This window comes from Theropithecus gelada, chromosome X (assembly GCF_003255815.1).
Source record: "Theropithecus gelada isolate Dixy chromosome X, Tgel_1.0, whole genome shotgun sequence".
Taxonomy (NCBI): Eukaryota; Metazoa; Chordata; class Mammalia; order Primates; family Cercopithecidae; genus Theropithecus; species Theropithecus gelada.
In genome coordinates, this window is record NC_037689.1 from 46824652 (window position 1) to 46851489 (window position 26838).

At 50.6% G+C, this 26838-nt stretch overlaps 2 protein-coding genes across 3 annotated transcripts in view; one reads left to right on the plus strand and one right to left on the minus strand.

Annotated features, from left to right (window-relative positions):
* POLA1 (DNA polymerase alpha 1, catalytic subunit) overlaps positions 1 to 4304 on the plus strand; it is a 308750-nt gene extending 304446 nt beyond the window's left edge. For both annotated transcript variants that reach the window (XM_025373524.1, XM_025373525.1), the window contains exon 37: positions 3106 to 4304. In XM_025373524.1, coding sequence (XP_025229309.1) covers positions 3106 to 3251 — 146 coding nt within the window. In that variant the 3' untranslated portion in view covers positions 3252 to 4304. The remainder of the gene's footprint in view (positions 1 to 3105) is intronic.
* A 6643-nt stretch (positions 4305 to 10947) lies between these two features.
* On the minus strand, positions 10948 to 23158 carry ARX (aristaless related homeobox). Its single transcript, XM_025372805.1, has 5 exons — positions 22758 to 23158; positions 20150 to 21026; positions 17488 to 17533; positions 14339 to 14667; positions 10948 to 12138 (listed from the first exon to the last, which is right to left on the minus strand). The coding sequence occupies exons 1-5, from the start codon at positions 22951 to 22953 to the stop codon at positions 11898 to 11900; spliced, it is 1689 nt and encodes a 562-aa protein (XP_025228590.1). The 5' UTR covers positions 22954 to 23158; the 3' UTR covers positions 10948 to 11897.
* Between the last annotated feature and the right edge of the window lie 3680 nt (positions 23159 to 26838).

Genomic DNA, 26838 nt, shown 5'->3' on the forward strand with positions numbered 1-26838 from the left:
GCACAGAAATAAATGAAACAGACATTCAGAACAGAGACGGCTGCTGCCTGTGTGCCTAAGCCTGCCTTAATTAAAAGAAAATAACCAGTAGGCGATGTTAAAATGTCTTTGCCTCGTGGTTTCTAGTTCAGTGTGTTTCTTTAAGTCCAAAGAGGGTTTTATAAAGAGTAGAGCTGAAAAGAAATTTTTGGTTTACTGACATGGAAGTAAAATATGTGAAGTAGAGATAGTTTCTCCTTAGATGGGAGAATACTCCATAATTTTAATAGAGCTAGCATTTTATTTGATCAGTTGACTTTTATATAAACTATTTAAGAAAGGTCAACCTGCAGATATTGGTCTAGCTCATCCCATATAGAAAAGAATGTAATTTTCTTTATTTTGAGGTTTTAGATTCTCATCAATATAAATCAACTTTTAAATGAGCAGTTCATTTTGTTGTCTGATAAAATATTTTGTGAATAATTAATGTCTAGACTACCCTTTTTTTCCATCGTTTTCATAGGGGTTAGGGACAGAATATTTTTGGTAATTAATGTATAACCACAAGAAATCAGAGCATGTAGAAAGGACCAGAGTAAATAAGCTTTACATACACATTCCTCGAATGTTATTCGCAAGAAAAGTTTAAAAAGGAGATCAGCTTTGCTGGTGTATTAAGATGAGCGATTTCTGGGTGATACTTCAAGCCATTAGAGTGTATTTCAGTGACACACTTGTGTGTAGGAAGAGCATTTCCTCCCCGATCTCGACAAAGGTTGGCTTTGTGGTGCTGGTGGCGGAGACAGCAGTAACCAGGGCCAGTGGCATCTCTGTGGACAGGGATGGGATGGCTGCGGATCTTCTCTGCCTCTTGCCTAATGGCATGTTGGAATGTTTTAACAGTTGTTGGGCGCCTGACCTGCAGCACCTGAGGTGATGGTCTTGTTACTGGTAGGCTGACTCTCAAAACCAAAGCAGGGAAAGGAATCAGGGTTTTACTGGCCGCATTAACTGGCCTCCACCATTTAACACCTGTATTTTCCCTTGAGTTATAAAGTGGTGGGTGCAGTATTGACACAAACAGGGTAACAGTTTACTGTGAGGCCTAACGTGGGTGGCCCAGGTGCCTAAAGAGGGAAGAGAAAAACCAGGAAGAAGGGATGACTCCTCCTCCCCGCCCCCCGCCCCCCCCCCACCAAGCCCCTGCCCCTGATGCGGCCTGTGACAGCTAGTCCAGTTCTGTTTCCTAGAAGACCTTCCATATGTTATTGATTAAATTCTCATTGGGGAAGCAAGTGGGAGCTTTTATCTGCATCTCTAACTGGTGTGGAATGGTGCCTTGGCCATATTGACTGGCTCTGGGATATGCTGGCGGTCACAGTTGTCTTTTACGAGGAAGAGCACCGAGTGACGCTGGTTGTCATTCTAACTCTGCTGTGTGGCAGCGTAAATAGTCCCCTTTCTAACCAACCTGGTGGGAAAAGTCAATATCCCATCAGCAGAGGAGGTAAACACATCAGGAGCTATGTCCTCTCTTTTCCTCCCCTGCTCTGTATTACCGCAGCTCTTTAAATGTGCTCTCCCCAGTCATCAGATGCATTTGTGTCATTCACATGCACAGGGTTGCTGGCCTGTAGCTCTGGCCTGCCGGGAGGCACTGGTTGGGGCCATTGTTGTGTATTCCCAGACTCGGATCATTAGAACTTTCAAATTGTCTTTCTGTTGCAGCCCCACTCTCTTTTTCCACCCCTTTTGGGCATTTTAATTCTCTATAAAACCTGTGGTTCTTTAAAGGACAATTTATGTAATTCAGAAAAGGTTGTGGAGAGCAAATGTGAATGTATAGCCAAGAAACAAAAATCTGGAGTCTGAGTTTTCGTTTTCCGGGTGTTTTATGGACTTGCGTGTTGCTGTTGTTGGAGGTTTGCTTTCTGTGAGTGGTGCGCTCTCCCCTCCATGTTTCCTGCCTGACCGGTTCCTATCGGGAGGTGCTGGGTAGCCTTGCTGCTCCCAGGCCCTTTGGCACAGGCCAGCATCTTATGGGGTCGGAGTCCTCACCTCAGGCCTGCACATTTCTATGTGGGAGTAATGATGCAGTGGCAGGGGGAGTAGGCAGAAGTGAGACTCAGGTGCAGGCTGGGGGTTCTGGCTACCTGGGTTTGCATGCCTACAACCCTGATTACCTGCTGTGTAACCTTGGGTAAGTGACTTAACCTCCCAGTTTCCTAAGCCATCAAATGGGGATGGGGGGCGCGGTGGGCGGGAAAGCAGCCTCTCCAAACACCTTACCAGGTTCCTGAACAAACATAGTGTCATCCCCCATGTGATCACCGTCTTCACCCAAAAGATCAGACCTGAGCATCACAGCCCCACTGCTCCTTTAAAAGAACAACATGTAGAAGTAGCAGGCTCTGGGAAGGGAAAGGAGAGGGATCTTTTCTCTTACTGGTAGCACCCTGCTCTGAAGGGAAAGGCCAGGGATGAATGTGTTGAAGGAGCAAGAGTGCCGAATATCCTGAGTTCACGCAGTGTGGACAAAGAAGAGCAAAGAAATCTTGGCCATGGACAGACAGGTGCCCTCGGGGCCACTCACCTCTCGCCTCTTTCAGCAAAAAAGTTTTGTTTAGCAGAGGGAGGTGAACTAGAGGGACTAGAAGAAGCTGTCTAGGCCCAGCTGATCTGGGGAGTTGGGGCTGGAAGGCACCAGAGGCCATAGCTCCCTTTGAGACTAGGTATTTCCTGCTACTTCCAGACTTCGCAAGCAGTTGCATGCATGTGCTCGCAGCACCCATGAAAGTGGTGTCTGCATGTAGAGCTCACTTTGTCTGCTGCAAATGAGCGTGCACCTGCAGTTCACATCAGTAGAGGGTGGCCCCGTCCCCCGGTATGCTGAGTCAGCTAGGTGCTGAGAAGCGGACAGGCAGGAGAAAGGAAGAGAAGCTTTCACAGAGGAATGGTGGGCAGGGTCTGCATCTGACCGGCCCCAGGGGTAGACCAGAGATAAGATGGTGGAGATACAAATGGAATCAGCATCCTCTTCTCTAGTGGAATACTGAATGTTTTTTAAAGAAACTACCTGAAACTTCTAATCTCTCTCTCTCTCTCTCTCTCTCTCTTTTTTAGATAAATTGAAGAAGCAATTTTTTACCCCCAGAGTTCTGCAGGACTACAGAAAACTCAAGAACACAGCAGAGCAATTCTTGTCCCGAAGTGGCTACTCCGAAGTGAACCTAAGCAAACTCTTCGCTGGTTGTGCTGTGAAATCCTAAGGGAATCCCAGGAGTAACCAAGGAGGGGGTAGTTGAAAAATCCCAGCTTCCTCTGTGCCTCCGCTCTGGCCCTTACTGCCCTTCCTGCCCTTCCTGCATCTGTTTCTCCCTTGGAACTGTGTCTCATGTTTGTGTGAATGTAGACAAGGAAAGGGGGCTGCAAAAATGTTGACTCTAATGTTCCTAAGCATCATAGAAGTTCCCATCTTCATATTAAGATGTACTGCTTTAAAACACAACTCCAGGGCCCTTCCCCAAGCTCCCCTCCCCAAGGTCCTGAAGACCCAGTTTCTGAGGGAGGGAAATTGCTACTTGGTTTGAGAGTAGCTGGAATGTAAGTGACCCCAGGCTTTGCCTCAGGGCCTTTAGCCTATGTACACCCCCCCCCCCCCATAAAGAGAGGTTCTCAGAGCCTGACTGAAGAGCTGACATTTTGCTTTTTCACACACCAATTAAACCCGATCTAAATCCAAATGCTTCTCCAGCCATCCAGGAGTGGGTGTCCTTTTCAGTCTTGTCTTTTATATAGGTAGCTGAGGGGGGAGATTTAGAAGCTTTGCACTCACTAAATAGATTAAACAGAACAGGCTTGTTTATTGAATTGCTCCAAAGTCCAACAGACACACACTGAGCAGGTGTTTTACATTCACATTCCCTTTTTGCCCCTTAAATAGAAAGTGCAGGTAAAGGTTTATACAACAAGAAAGCACATTAAAAATAATTTCATACTCTAACAGTCCATTAACATGTGTAGGGGTTGGGGTGAGGATCACTGTGTTGTATTCAGAAAAATTGGGGGGAGGGATGCTTAATTGGCCCTGGTGCTTGCTATTTTTTTCTCATTTCTTCAGAATGGGACCCTCTTTGGCAGCAGCAAAATATATTTCAGTATGGCAGTCTTTCCTCTCTTACTTTATTGGTAAGATTATACTAACAAAATGTTTCCCCTTGTACAACTATGCTGTGTTTTTTAAAAACATTGACCTGTGTGTTTTTATAAAAGAAAACGTATGTTGTGCCTTCTACTTAAGAATAAAGTTTTCTAAAGGGAAAGCAGTTGTGGTGAATCCTTACCAGGTGCAAAGAGTTGATTAGAGAGGCAGCAAGGAGTAACATGTGACTAGAGCCAGTTGCTGTGGCACACACCTGTAGTCCCAGCTACTCCAGAGGTGGAGGCAGGAGGATGGCTTGAGCCCAGGAGTTCAAAGCAGCCTGGGCAACGTAGTGAGACCCCCACCTCTAAATACATACACACATACATACATATACATATATATATGTATATGTGTATATATATATGTATATGTGTGTATATATATGTGTGTGTGTGTGTGTGTGTGTGTGTGTGTGTGTGTGTGTGTGTGTGTATATGAAAGACTAGAGGCCATCCCCTTTTCAAACCTCAGCCCAGTTTCTTCATAGCCACCTCTATCAGAACCCAGCTCAGGTGTGCACAGCATGGTATTTGGTTGAATGTTCTGAGAAGCATTCAGAATTTCTGTGACTTTAGGTCATTTAACAGATGAAGTATGGTTTCTTATGTGCTTTGCTGACTTAGCCAAGCCAAGAGACCAGCAGCGTCTCTTTTGAAGAGCAAGGCCTAGGACTCCTGAGAAAAAAGCGCCCCCCAAGAAAGGTCCCCCTAGTGAAGGAATACTGACGGGTTAAGCAGTGGAAATGAAGCTGCCTTTTACGTTGCTTTTTCTTTTTATTTCTCTTCCTCACCTCCCCTCTGGCTCCCATCCCTCTCCTTTCTCCTCCTGCTCTTAGACTGAGATTCTAAGTAGAAACACTGTGGGTTTCGAGCCCTGTCAGTTAATTAACTAACTTGGTACTGTGTGAGCTCTGCAGTCTGTCACAAACTGGAGCACCCACGGTGCTTCAGGAACTAAGGGATTAATGTGGTTTTATTGCTCCCCTGGTCAACTCTTTCAATAATTGCTATTCTCACATAAGGTTAGGGAGATGGTTCTCTTAAGTGTGCTTCCTGAAGGGAAGGCATGTTTTCCTTGATTTCTGGGATCTGGGATTATATTAAATATAAATAGTTATCCTGAACTTGATCATCAAGAAGCTCCAAGAGACTCAAGTAACTTCTCACTGGATGGTTTCTTGTCTCTGCCTCTAGATTATAACCACCCTGAGGGCAAGGACCATTCCTCTAGAATGTCAGACATTTCTAAGTACCGTGCCTGAAAAGAGCTAATGCAGCAGTTGATGTTTTCTTATTGGGATCTGTTAGAACTCCAGGCACCTAAGGATTCCAGAAGTTTGTGGAAGTTGAAACTGCAACTTTAAGAACTCCAGTGAATCTCTGTTAGAAGATGGGAATATCACATACTTACTTTTCTCTGAGAGATATTTCTACTCCTTGATTTGCGTTGGTTGATAGTACACCAGGCAGAACTGATGCAGAAACTTTGCCTATCTTATTTGTAAGGAGAGAGGTGACCCGCAGGTCTCCGTGGACTCTGGCACGGGTCCTAAACTCAAATTCTAAAAGTGAATGGATGAAGCAAACCAGGTTCACACTAGAGTGAGTGGCAGGGATTGTGGCAAACAGGAGTGGGCAGGTCCTGTCCAAAGGGGGCAGAAGCTACTCAGTGATGCTGGCAGGGATGGGGCCCAGTGTGGCCACAGGATCGAGTTTTCAAGAGAAGCCAGGAATCCAAATATTCCACAAAGCTTATTGATTTCTAAACCTTGACAACTAATTTTTTAAAATAAAACTTTAAACTCTGTGTGGGCCAGAGTAAACCTCTGGGCCAAAGTTTATCTGGGCCAGTTGGAAAATTGTACCCTAGAAGAACCCTGTCTCTGGAAAGGACACCTTTTCTGTTTAATTTAGGAACTAGGATTTGACCTATAGTGGATACGTGTACACAAGCTTATCTTGGACACAATCTGATAACCCTCCACTCTCCTACATATAAGGTGCATAGAGGGGGCCAGAAGTGGAAAATCCCACAGAGTATGCTTGATAAGATTTTCATTTGTCCAGAAAACAGATGGAGTTAATCTTGTGACTGTTGCCCAGGATGTGGGGGCTAATCAAAGTTCCAAGAGTGGAATTTGGGAGATGTTGAAAGGGAATGAATTCACTGCCCGTCACCATCACCCCTTTCTCCAGCCCTTGCTACCTCTTACCTTCCACACACACACCATGCTCCTCGACATACTTCTTCAAACATCATTTAAAATGAGTTTGGCGGAAGATGCAACAGTAAGGAAACTCCAAAAACAGATTTTCCTGTTTGTTTTAGAGTTTTAAGGAAAACACCAAGCCCCAGACCCTCCTGTCAGGATGCCCGACTCTTTAATTCGATGCTCCCATCCCAAATTTAAAGCTGCCATTCTCTGCTCCTGTCTCCCTCCCTCCCGCCCCCTCTTTCTCCTCTCTCTCTCCCTCTTTCTCACTCCATCTCACCTAAATATTTCTTAATTGAACAGTTTGTGGTGGAGCTTCCTTATAGCAGTTTAATAGATTAACTCATCTCAGCCAGCCTCAAATTTCAGATTAAAATTCCTTCATCCCGAAGGCAGCATTATCAGGTTGTTGGAGGCTGTTTTCAAACCTTGGTTTTGAATAGCAGCGGCTCTGCATTAATTTAACCACTAAGCTAATAAGTAGGTTTCGTTTTGTTATGCTAAGCTTTATTGCTTTTCTTTTGATCAGAATGGTGTTGTTGAGCAAAGCAGCAGACAAGGCATTCTTTGATGAGGGAATTAGCGCTCCATTCTTCCTCTATTATTCATAGCGCAGTGGAATATGTAAGTACCTGAGGGTGTCAAAGGAGCGCAGGTTCTATTGCAAAGTGCTCGCCTTGTTTCTCTCAATAGCTGACTATGAGATGATAAACCGCTTAATACACTGTGCTAATTGGATGAGAGCAAAAAGAGATGGGAATTAAGGCGAGGCAAAAGGAGAAAGTGCAACCAGCCTTCAATTCACTCTTTCACCACTTTAACAGCACCAAAGGAGGCACAAGCTTTCTATAAGCAGACTAGAGGTTTTGTGCAGAGATAAAATGAACGTGTTAGTGGATTCAAGTAATACACTAATTATTGCACAGTATAAATACCACTACTGGTTTTATAACAGGGAGGTAAACTTCTTTTGAGAGGGTTATAGGATTGCTTGGCAGTGGTGTAGAACCTAATAAGGGCCCAGAGTAATAACCCCCTGGATTAACAAAATTGCTGCTTGTAGAAGTATGATTCAGGCTTTTACGAAGATTTCCGGAGAATGAATAAAAATGACTGAATGACATTTCTTAATGTATAACTGGTAATCACTCCCATTTCTTTAAAGGAAAAAAAATGTATACTTCAAACTGGACCCTTAATAATGTCCAGGGACAACAAGACTTCTTCCTTTGAAAAATGCTCCCCGCCCCGCCACCCCGCCAGCTCTCCCCACCGTCAGGTAGTGGGTTTTCTTCTTCCCGCCCCCCAGCCAGGCTGCCACTATCAGTGAAATATGCAGTTGTTCCGGGGACTTCTGTGTTCCAAAATATCATTTTAGGCCCCATTTAAGACCCCCTTCATTCAGACACACTCACTTTTGGGTATACACATACACACACGCTCATGGACATTTTTTTTCTCTAAAAGCAAGTTGGGCTAACCTATTATAATTTCCTTTTCTCTCACATCAGCCCCTTTTGTCATTCTAGTAAGATCACACTTAAAAGGATACTAAACAGAACTACAGGTGCTTTGGCTCTTGATACTACAAATCAAAAACAACAGTGTTTGCCCCAATTGGGTAGGGGGTGGGTAGTAGGAGAAAAAAATGGGAAACTGGTCTGAGCCAATTTCAGCATGGATTTTAGTTTAAGTCTGAGTTTCAAGTCCCAAGGAGGCCCAAACTTTCTCAACAGTCACTCTCCCTAATTCTTCCACTTGCCCCCCCCACACATCTAAGATGCCCGCCCTGACTACTGTCCACAGTTCGGGCCATGGGTAGTTGGTAACGGAAGGACACCTCTGATAATATTATGCCAAATGCACCCTTTTTGCCTTCCAGGACGTCCTCCAGATCTGGCTAACCTGTCTGAATATGTAGCAAATTAACTTACCCCTTCCCCTCAACCCTCCCACAGAGGCCTGTCCCAGGCTTCAATTACCCCTCACCCCAAGATGCTGTGGGGGTGGCCCTGGGAAAGCAGGTGTTGGGCCATTCTGCCTTGGGTGTGATAGGACACAGCCATGCCCTGAACTAGGCTCTCGCAAACTCCCTGGGGCTCTGCGTGTCCTCCTCCATGGTGGAAGAGGTTTGCTTAAGGTTGGGGGGGTCAGCCGCTCCCAGCATTGTGACCAAGTTCCCAGATATTGGGGCCAAATTGGGTTGCCATTCATTAATAATGCTCACAATAAGATTAAATCATTCTGGAAAATCTCATAAAATCCCCCTAAGTACGCTCCAGTGGCTCTTTCCAATCCCCATCATTCAGCACTTGGGGAGGTTTGGAAGGAGAAGAAAATTGGTTTCTTTGCTTTTAATGCTGCTTTGAAAAGATACTCAGAGTTTGTCATGCGTGACATGTCACATGTTTAATGTGGACTTGCTGGAAGTCAGGGGGTCTTTAGCGTGTGATATTTATGGGGAATATTAAGTGCAGAATGAGGTCCCTCCAGCTGGGGAAAGTTGAAAGAATAGGAGGCCCAGGACCGGGCTTGTTTGCAGCATCAGAATGACATAGGATTAAGAGTTTGTAAAACAAGGCGAGGGGTTCTCATTGGCCAGTAATAAATGTAATCCTTGGAGGTAATTTCACGCAATTTGCTTCTGTTCCATGGAAGGGTCAAATGAGAAAAAATGACTTAAAAAAGAGTTCATTAACAGGAAGAATGGTACTGTTTCTCGTATACCATCCAACTAGCAGCCTGGAGGGGGGGGAAGAAGCCCTACTAAACAAAAAGGCAAAATCGACGGAAAATTGATATTGACCACAAAAAAAAAAAAACAAAAAACACCCAACTTCTTTCCCTCAGTCTTACCCAGCAGTACCCTGTCTCCTCCCCAAACTCTCCAGCGGTCCCGCCCACCCCAGCAAAGCGGCTTTCGCTCAGCGAGAGCCTGTGGATGTGGAGTCTGAGGGTTTTAGACTCTGAGACCTCCAGTAAGGCCCTAGAAAGTTCCCACTGGGCCTACTAAACCCGGGAAAGGAGTGGGTGGTAGGAATGGTAGTTGGCGGCCGCTCCCCATACCCCAGACCGGGGCCCTTCTTGCAAGTGCCGCCCCCGTGAGTCCAGGGCCAACGTAGGGCGACGGTGATCCACCCGACGGCCCAAGTGCCAGAAGTGGTCACCAGCCGGCTAGCCGGGTCGGCGAACTACCCAACGTTTCGGGCGGTCGGGGTCTCCGGGCGTATGGACCCGGGGTTGGGGGGAGGGGGGATTGAAGTGGGGAGTGAAGGGGGGTGCAGGATAGGGGGCGAGCCCGGGTCTCGTGGGCTCCAGCGCCGAAGCTGCCGGGCAGGCTGCCCACACCCAGGTGGGCACAGCGCCTGGCAGGCCGCTGACCTCTGCCCGACCTTGCACCCTCCCCTCGGCAGCGCACACTTGCGCCCTGGGCCGCGAGGGGACCCGGCCCCCCTCCTCCAGGGCGCGCGCGGAGCCCGACGGCCCCGGCCCGGAGACGCACCCGCGCCCCCCGCGGCGACCGACTGGCCGGCGGCGTGGCGAGGCTGCCGGCCCCAGCTCCGCGATCGCGGTAGTCACGCCGCGGCACCCCCGCACCCCTCCCGCCTGCCCCTCTCCCCAAAGGTCCGGCGCGCTAATTACAGCAAATTGAAACTAATTAAGCTTCTCTTCCCTTTCCCATCACCCTGGGAGAGTCGGCGAGACCCAGCCCCCGCGGGCGGGCTTCCACCGAGCGGTCACCCGGAGGGGCGCGGGCAGGGCCTGGGGGAGGGAGAAGCTGCGGTCCCCGCCGCGGGGAGGGAGGGGTGCGCTGAGGTGGTTACGGATTGCAAATCTGTTTGGGTCTCCTCACGAAACCTGAGTTGTTTAGATTTTTTTAAATGTATACATTTACCAATGCCTGGATAAGTGATGTAATGACATTTGTCGAGTTAAGACCTGCCACTTGGATACCCCTCGCTGCCTTTCCATCACTACTGCTCCCGCATGTTTCTCTCTCTCTCTCTCTCTCTCTACCCCCACCCCTCTCACACACACATACACACTCCCTCCTCCCTGAGAACGTGCCTTGGAGCCCGCCCCCTCGGAAGGGAGCGCCTGGGCTTCTCGCTCTCGCCATTACCTGTCATCTCGGACTGCGCACTTCACTTCCTCGCTACGTGGCACTTTCCAACAGCTCCCTTCGCCTTCCGAGCCAAGACTCCCGCTTGCTTCAAATTTCTGACTCCACCGTCAACAACGCCCACCATCCACTCATCCTGGAACTCACCCCACCTCCGTGGCCCGGGGCCCCCAGCTCCCGCTGCGATACGACCAGGGAGAGCCGAGGTGCGCGTGGAAAGTACCGCGGCGGCGTCCTTAACCTTTGTAGGAAATCCGGTTCCCTTTGAGGATCGGATTCAAACCAGGGACCTCTGCCAGGAAAACGCGTGTGCAGATAATCCCAGGAGATGCCTGGACACTGGAGCCCACCCTTGACTTCCGGGAGGGGGTGGGGTTGGGGGTTTCTACTGTCCCCTCAGCGCCTGTATGGAACATTCACACTTCGTTTTGTTAAACATATAATTTTTTTTATTTTGAGCGTGACACTTCTCCACTAGATAGCAAGGAAAAGTGGTAACAATTACACATTACACAAAAGTACTGTACCATTGCCTTTATCTTGAAGGTTTCGGAAGCCTCTACAGTTAATAAGTTAAATAAAGGGCTTGAGTACATAAATATTTGTCTAGGAACCCTACCGTATCTACAACACAGTAAGAATCTACAGGAGGACAAACTTTTACCATACCACGCTGAGTGCAATTGCGTTATAACATTTCAAATATACAAAGCTCTGTTCTTTTTTTTTTTTTTTTTAATAACAATGGTATGTACAGAATCAATAATCACAGTTTGGTGACTTCAACAGTCCATATTCTAGCAGAGTATTTCCCTTTGGTTTGATATAAAAACCTTGGTTGGTGTATGATAAAGAAGAGAACAAGAACAAGATGCCCCTTTCCTTTAAGTGCACTGTTAGCTATCTTACAGGCTCGCATTTGCTTCCCGAGCCCTGGCTTCACGCTGGGGCCCTCATTGGGGAGATCAACTTCGAGCGCCAAAATGCTATTTAAAAAAAAAAAAAAAAAAGGCTAAGTGGGGTGTCAGGAGAAAGAGGTTGGGCTTTTTAAATTTTTTACTTCAATGTCAGGCGTCTGGGGGAGAAAACCTCCCCGATATTTTCAGGAAAGCAAGAACAAGAGAGAGTGGATGTTGGAGTTGGAGCGAGGTTGGCAGTAGCAGGGGCAGGGGTGGGTGGACAGCCAGCCGAGGAGGTGCCACGTCCCAGAGCGCAGAGGGCTGCCATGCCCGCATCCAGAGTGCTGCGAAGGCGGCTGCGCTCTCTCAGTGCCGTCTCGGGAGTGTGCTGGTCCTCTGTTTCCATTTGGTCTTGAGTGGTGCTGAGTGAGGTGACCTTTCGGGGCGCGCGCGGGGCGCGGGGGTGGAGGGCAGCCTTTAGCACACCTCCTTGCCCGTGCTGGTGCCCGGCAGGATGTTGAGCTGCGTCAGCTGCGCCGCGTGCTCCTTGGCCTTGAGCCTCAGCGCGGCTATGCTAGAGGCGCGTCTGTCTGCGGCCGCCGTGGCCGGGTCGGCCAGGGCGCCCGATGCCACTGCGCCCTCCACGGCGGGTGTGGGCTGTCTCAGGAGAGCGGCCGCGGTCGACGCGCTGGTCAGGGGGGCCATTGTGGAGAAGAGCCTGCGGGGAGAGCAAACAGCGCGGTCATGGCCTCGGGAGCTGTGCGCGGCGCCTCGGGCAGCGTCTCCAGCCACTAGTCGCCGCGGCAGCTGAGGGGCGCGGTACCCACGGGACCCGGATGGGCCGCGGCGAGGGGGGAATGGGCAGAGGGCGCGGGCGGAGGCTGGACCCCGCAGAAAGGGCTTTCCCAGGGCAGGGAACCGACTAGGGTGAAAAGACCGAGTCCAGATATTCCCCGAGGGGCCGGGCCGGGGTCCACAGGCGGGCGTGGAAACCCCACGCCCCACGGCCCAGTGGCGTGGATTCGGTGGTTTCGCTTAAACGGACGCTGTATTCCAAGGCCAGAGGCTGCAGACACTATCTTCTAGGAGAGAATGCGGAGGGAGAAAAGGAGAGACGGAGAGCAAAAGAAGAAGGGAAGGTGGAGGGTGGGAGTGGGGAGGAAAAAAGACGGAGAAGGTGGGATTCCAGCTGCCCAGGCGCACGGCGCGGGCTCTGAGGTCTCCCTCCGGCTCCTCGGCCCGGGACTTACTGCGCCCTGGAGAAACAGGCCTAGCTCGCCGGCCTCCCGGGCCACCCGCGCCGCCGCGGCAGCCCTTCCGCCCGGGACTCAGCGACCCGCGTCTGGCCAGTGCCCGCGGGTGGGAGTGAAGGACGACCGCCTGTTGATTTCCGCTCGACGGGCGGGTGTCACCTGCCAGCAGCCCCACATCCTGGCGCGGCGACCCCAGCTGTCTTCCCCGCGCCCCTGTGACCTCTGGCCTCAGGGAGCCCCCCGACCCACGACCCTGGCGCGCGGCGCAAGGCGATGCCCAAGCCTGGCACCCACGCCAGCGCCACCGCCTCCGCGTGGCGCCGGGATTACTCCACGTGACGCTTCCACCCCATGCACACAGCACCCGGACATTAGCTGTGGCCGGAGCCGCCCGGGGCCACCGGACACCACCCCCACGCCCACCGCTTTGGAGCGCCCGCGAGCTTTCCCGACCGCCTCCCTGAGGGCTCTGGCTCCAGGCCCGCGGGGCCAATTCCGAATTTCCAGGGTTAGAAATGAGCCCACCTGGGCTCACGGAGCGCCGCCTCCTTCTCCCAAGCCCACTGCTCACTCCTCGCACCACCCCAGCCCAGACCCTCTTCCAGCCTCTCCGAATCTCGCAACTCGGTCCTCCAGCCACGGTTCGCCTGGGTTTACAAGTCACTTGTCAGAGGGAAAAAGTGGAGGGAGGGAAGAGACAGAACTTTAAAATTTTTCTCAGAAAGATATGATAAAGTGTGACCCGGAGGTGGCGTAGTAACATGCCCTGGTTCCATTAGGTAAACTGAGTCACTAACTCTGCTTCAGTGCACTCGCTGTTTATTTTATTGGTTTGTTATAAGAAACTAAATTTACTCCGAGTCTTAATTTTCTGTAAGATGATTTTTTGTTAAGCAGCTGCGCAGTTGGATGAATCTATTATTTCTTTGTTCTCCCAAAGAGTGATCATTGAAGCTGCATCCAGTTTTATTTTCACTGCGCTAACACAATACATCCCTCCTTTGTTTCTTTGTCTATGTGATTATGCAGACTTTTTATTTCCTCATTCGATGTTCATTAAAGAAAAGGAGTTATAAGATGAGCTGTTTCTTTTATTTCGTTGTCTTGTACTACCTTGTAGATCGGGGCTTGCACATACGGAGGTGTCGTTGGCAGCGGGTCACTTGAGTGACAAGGAAGATGGAGTCTGGGGCAGAAGAAAGAATTCTGTGCACCCAGAGGGCCTGGTGGCTCGAGGGCTCCCATGGGGATGAGGGCTGTGTTCCTCAGGTTGCCAGGTTTGGGGGCATGAGGAAGAACTTTTGCAAAACTTGAAAAGTCATCCCTGCTCCGTACCCTACACCTGTACATGTTTGCTTGAATACCACCTATGGTGGGAGCTGCTGCAGCCTTCAGATGGTACTTTTACAGCTTTCATTCCCCGTTGTCACGGTTGTCGTTACTGCCACTGCCTTCCCCTTTCCCATTCAGTTCCAAGTCAATCCCTTCAAGACCCCCCTTTTTTTGAGGCGCAATTAGAGAGTTTTTTCTTTGGCTACAGTCTCTGAGGTTGAGCCAAAGAAAAAGATGTGTGTAACCCTGTTTGACTCCTGCCTCCTCCCTGCCCCCAGCCTCTGTGTGTATGAGAGACAGACAGACAGACAGACTTCCGAGGCCATGCGTTACCTGCCGAATGCCGGGCTGATGAAAGCCGGGTGTCGGAACACTGCCGCTCCGAGGAAAGTGCTCAGGCCCAGCGGCGCCCCGCTGGGCGGCAGGCTGGCCGAGCCGGGAGGCGGAGGTAGGCTCGGGAAGGCGGCGGCGGCGGCGGCGGCGGCGGCAGTCCAAGCAGAGTCTAGCGCCGGGTGGTGCGGAGGGAAGGGGCTGGCGTCCAGGTAGGGGCTGAGCGGGTGGGTAGCAGAGAGCGGCCCCGGGAAGGGTAGCCCCGGGGGGTGGGTCTGCGCGCCCGCCTTCTCCCGCTTGCGCCACTTGGCCCGACGGTTCTGGAACCAGACCTGCAAGGCAGAGAGAGCCCAGGGTCGGCGCGGCTCGGGCCGGCGGGCGCACGGGGCGCGTACCCGTCCCTTCACTCGGCGCGCTGCAGGGGCCCCTTCCTTTCCACCGCGGCCCCCGCCCACCTGCCCCTCTTTGGCCTCAGGTAGTTTTCGGACATGTCTGGGGCCAAATGAGCAGTGAATAGGAGCCACAACTTCAAGTCAGCAGGAAACAGGACAAGCAAACCCTTTCTGCCCGCATTCCAACTGGGCCAGTTTTCCAAGTTTAAGGAACGCGATTCAGTGTGTTTAGAGTTGGGGAAACCAAAGTTTAAACGTCTGTGCTGACACTTGCTTGCTAGGATCTTTAGGCAGGTCACTTAAACCTCTCTGAACCTCAGTTTTCGAATCTGTAAAATGGGGATAATAAAACTTCACTCATAAGGCTGTTATGAGGACTGGGTAAAATAAGGCAAGTGAAAGCATGCATTCAATGGTGACTCTAGGGAATGGGCAGCCACCAAGAGATGAGGGACATACTTGTTTTACTGTATGTCAGCTATTTTCACCTATTTCAGATTTACGCAAGAGCTGGCAAAATTCTTGGCTCTGTATGGAAGAGGAAAGTGGAGAGATAGTTCATTTATTCTTTTCAGAAATATTTACTGAACACCTAAGAGCACTATGCTGGGTTCTGGGGTTCAGGGAGGGATGAGAGGGAGGGAAGAAGTGCTCGAGTTAATTAGCAAGCATACATTTCAAGGGGTCATTCCTCTATGAAATGAAACAGGGGTACACAGCCTGCTCTTGGCAGGGGCTCCCCGCAGGACCCAGTTCTATGCAGGAAGGCACTGACTACATGGATGAAGCAGGCAGCAATACCTGGGCGCATAGAAATCAGAGGGCAGGATAGGTGTAGACTTTTCACATCTTCAGAGCTAACAAGTCTTTTATTTCCTTTTGGAGATGTAGTTTAAATCGGTTATTTAAATAAGATAGTTCTAGGCTTGGAGGAGGTTTTCAGCCTGAGGTATTTTCCTAATTGCTAATAGAAAGCAATTTTAATAGAGACCTTTACCTGAAATATGGCAGCTACCATCATCTAAAAATAAACCCCAGGAGCATGAAATTATTTTTATGTGACCTGCTCATCACACCCACAGCTGGGAAGATATGCTCCTTCTCCCCTGAAGGCATTAATATTTTTAGGGCTGGGTTTATAACTGCACGCAAGTCTGAAAATTAAGAATGAACTCCAGGGCTATACAGAGTTATATTAAAATATAATGTAAATTATCCCAGAGGAATATATTTTAAAATGTGAAACACATCCATATTTTTCAAATCTACACACTGGGACTTGTTACCAGCAGTAGCATCTAAGCTTGGTTTGACTTCTAGACAGCCCCCCAGGGCAAGAAAAATCAAGAATCCAAATCGGTCAATTACTTCCAATTCTGCCAAAAGGGGGCCCTTTGACACCATTCCACAGCCTTCAAAATAATCTATTTGTGAATTTCAGAAACACTTCAGTGTGGAAACCCAGAGGCTTGAAAAAGTAAGACTGTAGATGGGACCGGACTGGGTGGGCAGCTTTTGTGTATCCAAATCTGTCTAGACAAGAATATCCGCCACTCCTTGATCGCAGTGAAAGAATAAGGGGAACTGGGGGCAGTGGACTCAGAATGCCCTCAAAGAACGTGGAAACCTTTTTACAGACAGATCGTCTCTCCCGGCTCAACTGCAATTATCAAGATGTCCCCCTGCAATTCCTCATTATTGAATTAATACCTCTGAGGCCCCCCAAAGGTAAACGAAAGGACTCTAATAATTCATATTCACTTAATTACATCTTCTCCAGTGAATAGGGAGAGAGGAGAAAGGGAGGGGGCGCTCTCTTTCTTTTTAAAAGTTATTTAACTTTCCCACGACTCGTTCCCCTGAGCTGAAAATACGGAGTTGCTGTCACATCTCTGTTTGACAATGGAGAAATGTGTCAACAGAAAGGAGGGGACAGGCCTCATCATTAGCCCTCTAATGCAAGAAGCTGTTGTGTATTAAATGAGCCATATGGAATTTATTGTGCTTTATCAGCGCTTGATTTTGACTGTAAAGTGATTCACTCAGCTCCTAACCCGGGGACATCTGTTTTCTGTTGGCCATCGGGGCTGCTCAGTGTTGATCGTCTCTTTGGTTATGAGGCCTGGGTTCGGAAATGCACTCTGGTATGGGGCTGCAAACACCTTTAATAGCATTGCACTCACTCCCTATTAGATCAATGTGGGCTCATTGCTATAAAAAATGGGAAATCAAATAGCATTAGCCAGCTCCTTGTGTGGGGCGGAGGGGAAATCAAACAGCATTTTGCCTTCAAATGGCCCTGTTTGTTCTAGCACTAAGTGGGCTTTTATGAAGCCCGATTGGAGACTTAATCGCAGCCAAATACCTGCTTGGGGCTGAGCGGATTTGTCTAACAACCAAATCCATGCTCCATCCCATTATTTCAATCAGGAGAAGTAGGTTGGTGGATTGTTTCCTATAGGGGCTTTAGGGCTAGGGGCTCCCAAACTGCAGTCTCAGGGACTCTAAAGCCCTTGTTCCGATCCTGAACTCCTTCCTCGGGCTCCCAAACCCAAAAACCTCCCCCTTCCACCTCCCATGTCTGAAGTTTTAAATATCTTTGTGTGTGAGAGAGTGCTTGGGTCTACTTTTCTGATTCTGCTTCTCTTGGTTTTGTGAAGGGGATCTCAACCCTCCCCCGCCCACCTACCAACCCATCTCTCTCTCTCCTGCTGGCCCCCAGCCCTCATCCCTCCTTCTTCCCTCTGTTGTGCAGCTCACCTGGACTCGGGCCTCGGTCAAGTCCAGCCTCATGGCCAGTTCCTCCCTATAAGAAAGCAACAGACAGACAGGAGGTCACTGCAGGCCCCAGCAATGCCCTCTCAGCTATCCACTCCTCTATGGCAGGCCTACTCCACTAGGGTCTCCCCTGGCTGCCTGCCCCCAACCCCCAAACATATGGGCATTGCCATTCCATCACCCCTGGGGTGCTAACTATTTGACTGAAAATGCAAAAACACGAAGTACATTGCCAGATATAGGATATTATCTATTATATCATACTACATTCGTGTGTGACAAGCAAGGGTGGCTTCTTGAGTCTCTGAGTCTACAAACCTGGGTACACAGGTTCTCTCTCACTCTCTTAAGCCAGAGTTAGACAACACACACACACACACAGCTTACACCCTGTTTTGACCTAATATTAAGTGGAATAGGAACTCAGCACTTAAGTAAGAAAATATTTTTCTGTCCCCTTGGTTTCATTCTGCCTTCTTTTTAAAAATTTCTCTTCCCTCCTTCTTTCTTCTTCTCTTTCCAGCGCTATGCCTTTCCCTCCATCTCTCTCTCCCCCGCCTTCCTCCCTCCATCATCCCCTTGGGTTACACTCCCCATTACCCTCTGCAGGTATGTTAAGCTTGTTAAGAGTTCAGTGGGGTAATTTTTCGATTAAACAAAATTCTGCGCACCTCCTGACTCCAGTGCCCACTACAAACCCTGCCCATCTCAGGGGAAGTCAATTTAACTGAAACCCTACCCCGTCATTGCAGTTATTACTGCGACAATTAAGGCAAATAAGAAACCATTAAGATGCTGTAAAACGGCTTACGACCTGTTTACCGAAAATATGAGTGCGCCGAGAATAATTGGCCCTCCGCTCGCTGATATGAAAGAGCGGGGGGCGCCGAAGCCTGGGACCTGGGGTTGCCCTGCCGGTAGGCCCCCAGTCCACACCTGAAACTTCAGCACCAGAGGTAAACCGTCTCCATAAGTGCCCTCCGTTGTCCCCAGCTACAGCGGGCATCAGCAAATCTAAAGCGGCACTTCAGGCTGGCTCAGGGCCGGAGCCAAGGGGCTCAAACTCCTGGGTTGGAAGGAGGTGGGGGTGGGGCGGGGAAAAGGAGCTGCCCCTCCTCGTGCACTTCGGTCCTCCCCCGCCCCCAAGCCCGCCAGAAGCTAAAAAAGGGCGGACCTGGATGCCAACTGACACCAGCTCAGTTTCTTCTTTGGAAATACACACGTATGATAAACGCAAAACGCTGGTCGGCCAATTCGCTATTCGATAGCACACATAGGTTTTTAAACTTATTTCCTTTTTTAAAGATAAGGAAAGGACTGGGTGACACAGGGGAAGACAAAGTGTAGCCCAAGCGATGACCAGGTTTAAGTGCCTTTGCCTGGCATTAAGTCCGCTCTTTTCTGTTTCCGGTTAGGAGAGTTAGGCAATTGCCAGGCCAACTACATTTTGGAGTTAACTCGGCCTCCCGAGCCCTAAGCAGCGATTTCTCCTCTGGTTCAAAGTGGCGGGCAGCATTCCCCTTCTAAAATGCACATTGAAAAGCTGCGCACGTCTCCTTTGAAGGAACTGCCCGCGCTTGACAAGCCCCGCGCTAGGCAGTCACCGATCCCTTTCTCCCCCTCAGTGGGGGACGTTTGCCCTAACCCTTGCTCCTCGCCTGAGCTCAGAACTTGGCCTTGGGGTGGGAGAGAAGGACCCCTACCTGGACCGGCGCCCCAGGTGGTCGGCTGAATAAGCTGGGGCCGAGGGTCCAGTCATCACACAGGCACATGTTTCCCAGAAAAACAAATGGAGGTGGAGTGTGACCAGGTGGAACACCCGGCTTGGACACTGATCCAAAGAGAAAATTCCCCCAACTGCTTTGTCTACTCCCTGCCAGGCTTCCAGCAATCATTGCCCACCCGGTAAACCCGTTTACATTAAACGCACGGTGGGTTTAATGTGTGTGTCGGAAGAGGACAGAGAGTAGAAGGGGAGAGTCTGGCTGGGGCCCCTCAGGTGTTCAGACACCAAACACTGCCCAGTTCTGATTTCCTTTGGTTATTTCAGGAGTCCTGAAACGACAGAACTCGAATCTTTTTAAAGGCCTTCTCCGCTGGCACAGGCTCCAGCTTCACTGCGAACTGCGTAACTGATACCCACCAGGCTCCTGGGGCACCAGGCGGGGGTGGCGAGCGCACAGCACAGCGACCAAAAATAGCCCCTGCTTTGCTCTGGCCGCACGACCGCGGACAGCGCTTCCTGAGCCTCGCCGGGGACCTAGCCCGGACTGCAGCTCCGGAGGCCTTGTGTCTGCCCTCTGCTGCGCGCGCGTCTCCAAGGTGGCGCTTTCCGGCGCTCTTTGGAGAGGCTGTTTCTTTTCCTCTCTCTAACTAAAACTTGTAATTTGAAAACATTAAACTGCAACGACCTTGGGAAGGAGAGAAACCATTCCAGCCTAAACTTAAAGCCCAAACCGGGGTAGGGGTGGGGGGAGTGGGTGGTTTGGGTGAGCAAGGGTGGGTGTGTTGGGAGGGCGCTCCTCCGCAGAGTCCAGGAGCCAAGTGTCCGCCCTGAGGCCGGGGCCCCTGCCCGCCCGCTGTCCCTCCCTGGGGCCCGCGTGCGCTCTCCGCCGCTGCGGCCGCGACCACCCTACGCACTTACCTGGTGAAGACGTCGGGGTAGTGCGTCTTCTGGAACGCCCGCTCCAGTTCTTCCAGCTGGTAGCTGGTGAACGTGGTGCGGTAGCGCCTCTGTTTGCGTTTCAGCAGCCCCTCCTCCGAGTCGCTGCCCGCAGACAGGCACACGCTGTCCTCGCCGTCCTTGCCCTCAGCGTCTTCCGGGTGCAGCAGCAGCTCTTCCTTGGGTGACAGCTCCCCGCCCTCTGTGACCACTGCAGCAGCAGCTGCTGCGGCCACGGCGCCAGTGGCAGCCACGGCGCAGCGCCGGGGCTCCTTGAGCAGCGCGCGGGCGTTGTCCTCCAGCAGCTCCTCCTCGTCGTCCTCCAGCAGTTCCTCTTCCTCGTCCTCATCCTCTTCGTCCTCCAGTAGCTCCTCCTCGTCGTCCTCGGTGCCGGTGCCGCCACCCGCAGCCGGGGCGCTGCCCGGGCCCCCGGCCGCGCCGAGGCGTTCCTCCGGGTGCGTGACGCCCCCCGGGCCGCCCAGCTCATCCAGCGCGGGCGGCGGCGGCACGAAGGGCGCCCCGTTCTCGCGGTACGACTTGCTGCGGCTGATGCTCACCTGCGGCGCCTGGCTGATCTTGAGCGTGTCCCAGGCCGCGGCGGCCGCGGCCGCGGCGGCCGCGGCGGCCCCTGCGCCGTCCGGCCGTTCCCCCGGCCGCGCGGTTGGCGGTGGCGGCGGAGGGGCCTCCCCGCGTGGACCTGCCGTGGCCGTGGCGGCTGCCGCCGCCGCCGCCGCCGCCGCCGCCGCCGCCGCTGCAGCACCCTGAAGGAGGCGGCCCCCACCCGGGCCGTACAGGCGCCGCAACTTGGGCGGCAGGTGCAGCTCGGCCTCGAACGGGGCGCTGCTGCTCTTGGGGGAGCCTGCGGGCAAGGGAGAGCGATCAGCCAGCCGGCCGGCCGGGGAGTCCCTGCCGGGGCTGCTGCCGGGGCCCGCCCGCAGTTGCTCCCCCAGTGCCTAGGCCCAGGCGTGCGGGGACCGCGCACCACCAGACTTCGACGCCTTGGCCTTTCTCCACTTTTCTTGCTCTTTCTTTTTCTTTCTTTCTCTCCCTCTCCCTTTTTCTGGGTTCCTTCTTTTTTCCCCTTCCCTCTCACTTCTTTCCTTTTCCTCTCTCACTCTCCCTCTTTTATTTCCTATCTTCCTTCCCTTATCTATTCCTCTTGCCCATCTCTTCCTTCCTTTTCTCTCCTTCTCTTTTTTCTTTTTCTTTCTCCCCCTCCCTTCTTTTCCTCATCTCTCCTTCTCTCCCCTTTTCTTTCTCTTTTCGCAGGCTTTCTCTCCCCTCTCTCCTTTCTTCTTTATTCCTTTCTCTTTCCCCTTTCCTACTCTCTCACTTTTATTTCCCTTCCCACTTCAGGGCAGAGGAAAATCCGAAAACATTCTACAACTTTAAAAAAAAATCACCATCATCCTGAAAACTTTGCGCACGACCTCTGCCCGCTGCTCCACCATGAGGGCAAGGGCTGGCAAGAGGGTTGCAGCCCTGAGGGCGACCGCTGCGGGGCGGGGTGGGGGACAGCGACCCTGTGGCCCCAAGTGCAGGCCGCGCCCCAACAGCCCACAGCGGGAGAGAGCTGGGGGGCTTCTTGCACAAAAAGGCAAAGAAAAATCATCCTGGCAAAAATGGTCTGGGAGAGGCCTGGGGCAGAGAGGGAGTGGGAGTGCAGCAGGCACAGGCCGCTCCTTCCTTTTGAGGAAGCGCCTGGCATAGGTGCCACTGCAAGCTAAAAAAAGAAAGCAAAAAAGTCAATTTTATTTAAATGCCCCCTTCTCAACCGTCTGCTCCTGCCGTCCAAACTGCGTTGTGGCTGGACGGCTGTTTTTGAATTTTAAAAGAAATCAACAGTTCTTTCCTTTCCCTGCGACACCTCTGCAGCAAGCTGGAGGCGAAACTTGAGGGTAACAGGCTCGGGGCAAAAGGATACTTGTTCTGGAATTTTTAATTTCAGAAAAAAATAAAATATTTTAAACAGCTCAACTCTATTTTAAAAAATAAAATAACAGAGAAAAAAATTAGCACCCAGAAGTCACACATTTCATACATTTTAAATACATTAAGGAGCATTTGGAGAATCCCAGGAAGATGTTTTCTGCAAAGCTTTGGTTTAAAAGGTCACAAGTAATCTACAATTAAAAAAATAAAACCAAAACACCGCATATACAGAAATCTTCCAAAGAGGAAAGGCCAAGTCTCGCTCAGCCTGGGGACCCCGATTCACCAGCTTTTGGGCTTCTTGTCTTCATCAAGTTGTTGCTACAAGGGTCCACCGGCCATCTACTGTTTCTGACCTGTCGCCCCTCTTCAGAGCACACCCAAGGCCACCAAAAGGGGCATTTAAACAACCTAACGATCAACACCGAAAACCTAAAGGCTCCCTAAGCGAAAACGGGCCTTTTTCTGGAAGCAGGGAGGGAGGGAGAGACAGCCCCTGGCTAGATATTTAACGCTCTGTGAGGCAGCAGGCCTCAGAGTTATGCCCTCTCCTTCCTTCCTCTCCAAATTGACAATTCCAGGCCACTGGCCCCCGAACACTAAACATCCAAATCAGGGCCCAACGCCCTTAGTAAGTGCCTGACGGGCGCATCCTTACCTTGCACTGCCTTTTCTGGGTCGGCGCGGCTGGTCAGCGGAGCAGGCAAGCTCTGCGCGGCTCCCAGCAACCGCATTTTGCACGGGCTCCTCCGGCCCAGGATGCTGTCGATGCAGTAGGAGGAGAGCAAAGTTGGAGATTTACTTTTGCACTCGGGCCTCTCGGAGCAGCCCTCCTCCTGGTACTGATTGCTCATGGCTGGGGCTTTTTCCCAGGGCGCAGAGAGCAGATCGCCGGCTGCCTCTCCCAGAGGGTGGGATGGATGGGTGTGTGTTGGGGGTGGGGTTAGATAGCGGGTTATAATGGATATTATTGCGATCTTTGTGCCTCTCTGCCTCCCTCGGTTGCCGGCTGTCGGCTCCCGCCCTGCCCGCGGCCCGAGCTCGCCCTCTCCGCGCTCAGGACAAGCGGTAACAAGTGTAGTGAGCAGCGGGCGCAGAGCTCTGGAGTCTCTCTCCTCCACGTGCTGAGAGGCGCCCTCTGATTGGCTCTCGCCAGAGGCCGGGCAGCGTCGGCCTGTGGGCGCGGCGCAAAGCCCGGACTGGATTCCAGAGGGGCAGGCGGGGATGGGGGCAGCGGGCACGCACCAGAGCCAATTTTCCTTTTCTTTTCTTTTCTTTTCTTTTCTTTTCTTTTCTTTCTTTCTTCTTTCTTCCTTTTCTCTTTCTTTCTTTTCTTTCTTTTTTTAAATTACCAATTTTCTAAGTCTGCCATCCTCTTCCTGCAACTCCTCCTTTGACCCTTTAGTGTCGGCCGAAGTTCTAGCTTATTTGGGATGTCAGGCCTGTGAATGCCATCCGGGCGGCGTGCGCCCCTTCCACTAACCCGAGGACCTCGTTCCCTGGAGGCGAGGCCTCGAGGCTCACGTTCAGACTCACTTGGCACTTTTCAAAGGCGATATTGGGCTCCCAGGACACCGCCTTGACCTCACTGGCGTTCATTTGCGGTCCTCTCTAGACCGGAGGGGCGTCGAGGGGCCAGGGTGACCGCCCCAAGCAAACATCTGCCGTCTGGGAGTTCGCTTTTCTCTTGTGGCCCAAGGCATTGCGCTGTCTGTCTTCACCCTGAGCCCGACTGTGGCTCTCTTGTTTGTAGCGTCCCCCAGCCGTTCTCCTCTCGGTTTTAAACTCTGCAATGGGAAAAAGCCTCCTTACAGACAAAGCTCTGCCAGAGGCGTGCGGCCTTCCCTAGAGCATTTACTGGGTGGGAAGGGACAGGCGAGTATCAGCAGCGAGGAGGGGCGACTGGGGACGAGTCTGGGGGCCTCCTCTTTCTCCCTGGACTCTCTTCCCTCTTCCCGCCACAAATTCATATCTGTTAGGCAGTCACCCTGAGGCTGTTCACCTTCCAATCGCACCTAGGGAGCAGAACCCTCGGGGATGCCTGACCTCTCCAGGGTGGAAGGAACCCAAATTCTGCTGCAGCCAAATCTAAGCGTCTAAAATTCTGAATTCTCATGACCTGGCTCCCTTGAGAAAAGGTGAGAGAGTGAAACTTAGGCATAGCACCCTTCTTCCCAAACAGTTTCCAGCGCCGAGGACCAAAATCCAACTCCGACTGAAGTTGGGTCGAGCCTGGGCCAGGGGCCAGCACGGACGCCTTCCCTTCCTGGGTGCAGGTTCCTAGGGATTTCCAGGGGCCCCGACGCTGGCAGAGTTGGGGCGAGGGTGGTGGGTGAGAGAGGGGCCAGGGAGGGGGAATCCACGCCGGGTTTTCCTCTGTCAACCCCCTCCAATGTGTCAAAGAGAAAAGCATTTTACAAAGGATTATACTTGAATCACTTACAGTCAGTATTTAAAAATACAAGGATGCATAACTGGGATTTTTTTTTTCAGCCATAAACATCTGCATAACTCTTGGATGCTGGTGGGTGGGTAGCAGACAGATCGGGCTGCCTTGGCAGGAGCCTTCAAGACAAAACTGGGGGGAGGGGATGAAGGGTTGGGAACAGGCACATGAATAATGCGAATACTAATACTGATACTACTACTACTATTCAAGACAGGACAAAAAGAATTTCTCCGTCCCTCTCTGTCTCTCTCTTTGGCTTTTAGCTTAATTCTCGTCCGTTTTTCCTACACTTGGAAGATGGGGCGGGCTGTGGTGCGGAGCGGAGGAGAACCCGAGCCATCGCTGACATTTGATTTTCCTTTAAGCCCTCTCTGCGATTCCAAGTCACCTGGGATCTTTCCTTGCCTTTCCCGCATTCTTCCTTTTCCATCCCCACCAAGAGTTCGGCGTTTTTACACCGTCCGGTTCAGCTTTAAACTAATATTTTGCGCTCTGATTTCCTCCCACCCTCCCTCCCCCGGCCCGGAAGGTGCATTCCCGGCGCGCGGGTCTCATCGCAGCCAAGAGGAGTAAAGAAGCTTCGGTTTCCTCCTAGCCTCCAGCCGCGGACCCTCGCGGGCGTCCCTGCGGCTTGGTGGCTGGGGGAGACAGAGGCACTTTTCCCTCCCCGGCGGGCCCCGCGTTGGAAATCTACAAGACCCGGCTGCCGGGTGGCTCTGTGACTTCAGAGTCGGCTCCGCACACGCAAGGAGTGGGCTGAAAATGAGTCCAAGAAAGATCATGTTAAACAAAAAGACAAATGCACAAATCATTTCTGAGAGCCCAACGGAGTTTCAACTCTCTGGGTGGAAGACTTCTTCGCCTCCATCCCCCTCCTTCCCCTTGTGCAGCTGTTCTTCTTTTAAAAGAAGTCGGACTTTCTGCTGGGGTGTATTCTAATTTTAATCATCCACTGTAAAAGGGGAGGTTAACAAAGAATTTCTGATTCTGACTTAATGATCCCTGGAATTAGATCTAATTCTATTAATGGGATATAAAGTGTTTTCAGGGGAGACCTGTGAGAAAACACTAGTTTTGTTTGTTCTTTTATTTATTTTTGTTATTTTCTAATCAATCTTCCCAAGTGAGTATGCTATTGGGAAACACGTCCACCTCGGGGAGAAGGGCCTGACCTAGCTCACTCTACACACAGTAGCCCTGAGACTGCCTTTGTCACAATTCAATACCCAACTTCAAAAATCTACAATTAACTTTTGCTATTTCTAAGAGATTAAATTTTAAAAATTACAGAAAACTTTTCTAAGGTGCTGGGTGGGGAGACATAAGACTATGTGGTGGTCTTCACAATGTCTCATTAGGATATGGGTTTTATATATATATATAATATGTTATTCTATATATCATTTTAGAAAAATAAAATGATGTCTCTAATATCTAGGAAGAGTGTAACTGATGTGTTGAGTGGGCAGACTTTTAAGAATTGGGCTATAGGATTATGTATGAAAGAACTTACAGTTTAGCCCAATTTAATTTTACTTTGCCAGGTAAATGACACTTCACTTCCTTTTTGCCTCACTTTTACTCACTAATCAAAAGTAATTTCATTTTAGTGATAATATCATTCTTGTTTGTACTTTGTTATTCACAAGTCCAGGCTCCTCTAATCTTTGGGGTCTGTAGCTGTTGGTTTGCTTTTCCTGGACTGCTTGGAAAATGATGGTTTGCAGTTCATCTGCTTTTAAAATCAATCACTAAATAAAAATGACAATAATGGCTGGAAGTGATGGTCACATGTGTTTAGAACTGTTGTTTATGGTGAAAAATGGGGCTTGTTCCCAGAACTGGAAATAATAATTTGCCTTGAAGAGGAGAGTGGAAGAAGAAACCCCTTTCTTTTCTGAGAGCTAATTCTACATTGTAGTTTTAAAATTATATTTGCAAGAAATGTGGAATAAGGGGGGTGGCAGTTAGATGTCATTATCCAGAAGAAAAAAAATGTTTGGAAGAGAGTTAACCTCACATACTTTTCACTTGAGATGTTTTAATTTATTGTGCAATATACACATAGATAAATCAAGCTGTGATGGGCTTCCAGTTGCACCGGACAGCTCAGGTCCCCTTAAATTACGGTCAGCCTCTTCAAAACATATATTTAAACAATAGAAATAAACTTCATTGGAATCTAGCAACCAATTTGGAAGCCATTGGAAGAGAAGACAATAAGACCTGATTACACGCAAGGATTCTCTGTGATGTGATATCCCCTTTGCCAAGTCATTTTGCCGTTTTA

Coding starts and splice junctions, on each gene's coding strand:
- ARX (XM_025372805.1), bottom strand. CDS start 22,953: ATGAGCAATCAGTACCAGGAGGAGGGCTGCTCCGAGAGGCCCGAGTGC. Junction 17,534..20,149: donor TACCCCGACGTCTTCACCAG/GTAAGTGCGTAG, acceptor GCTTTCTTATAG/GGAGGAACTGGCCATGAGGC. Junction 12,139..14,338: donor ATCAGCCCGGCATTCGGCAG/GTAACGCATGGC, acceptor CTCTCCCCGCAG/GCTCTTCTCCACAATGGCCC.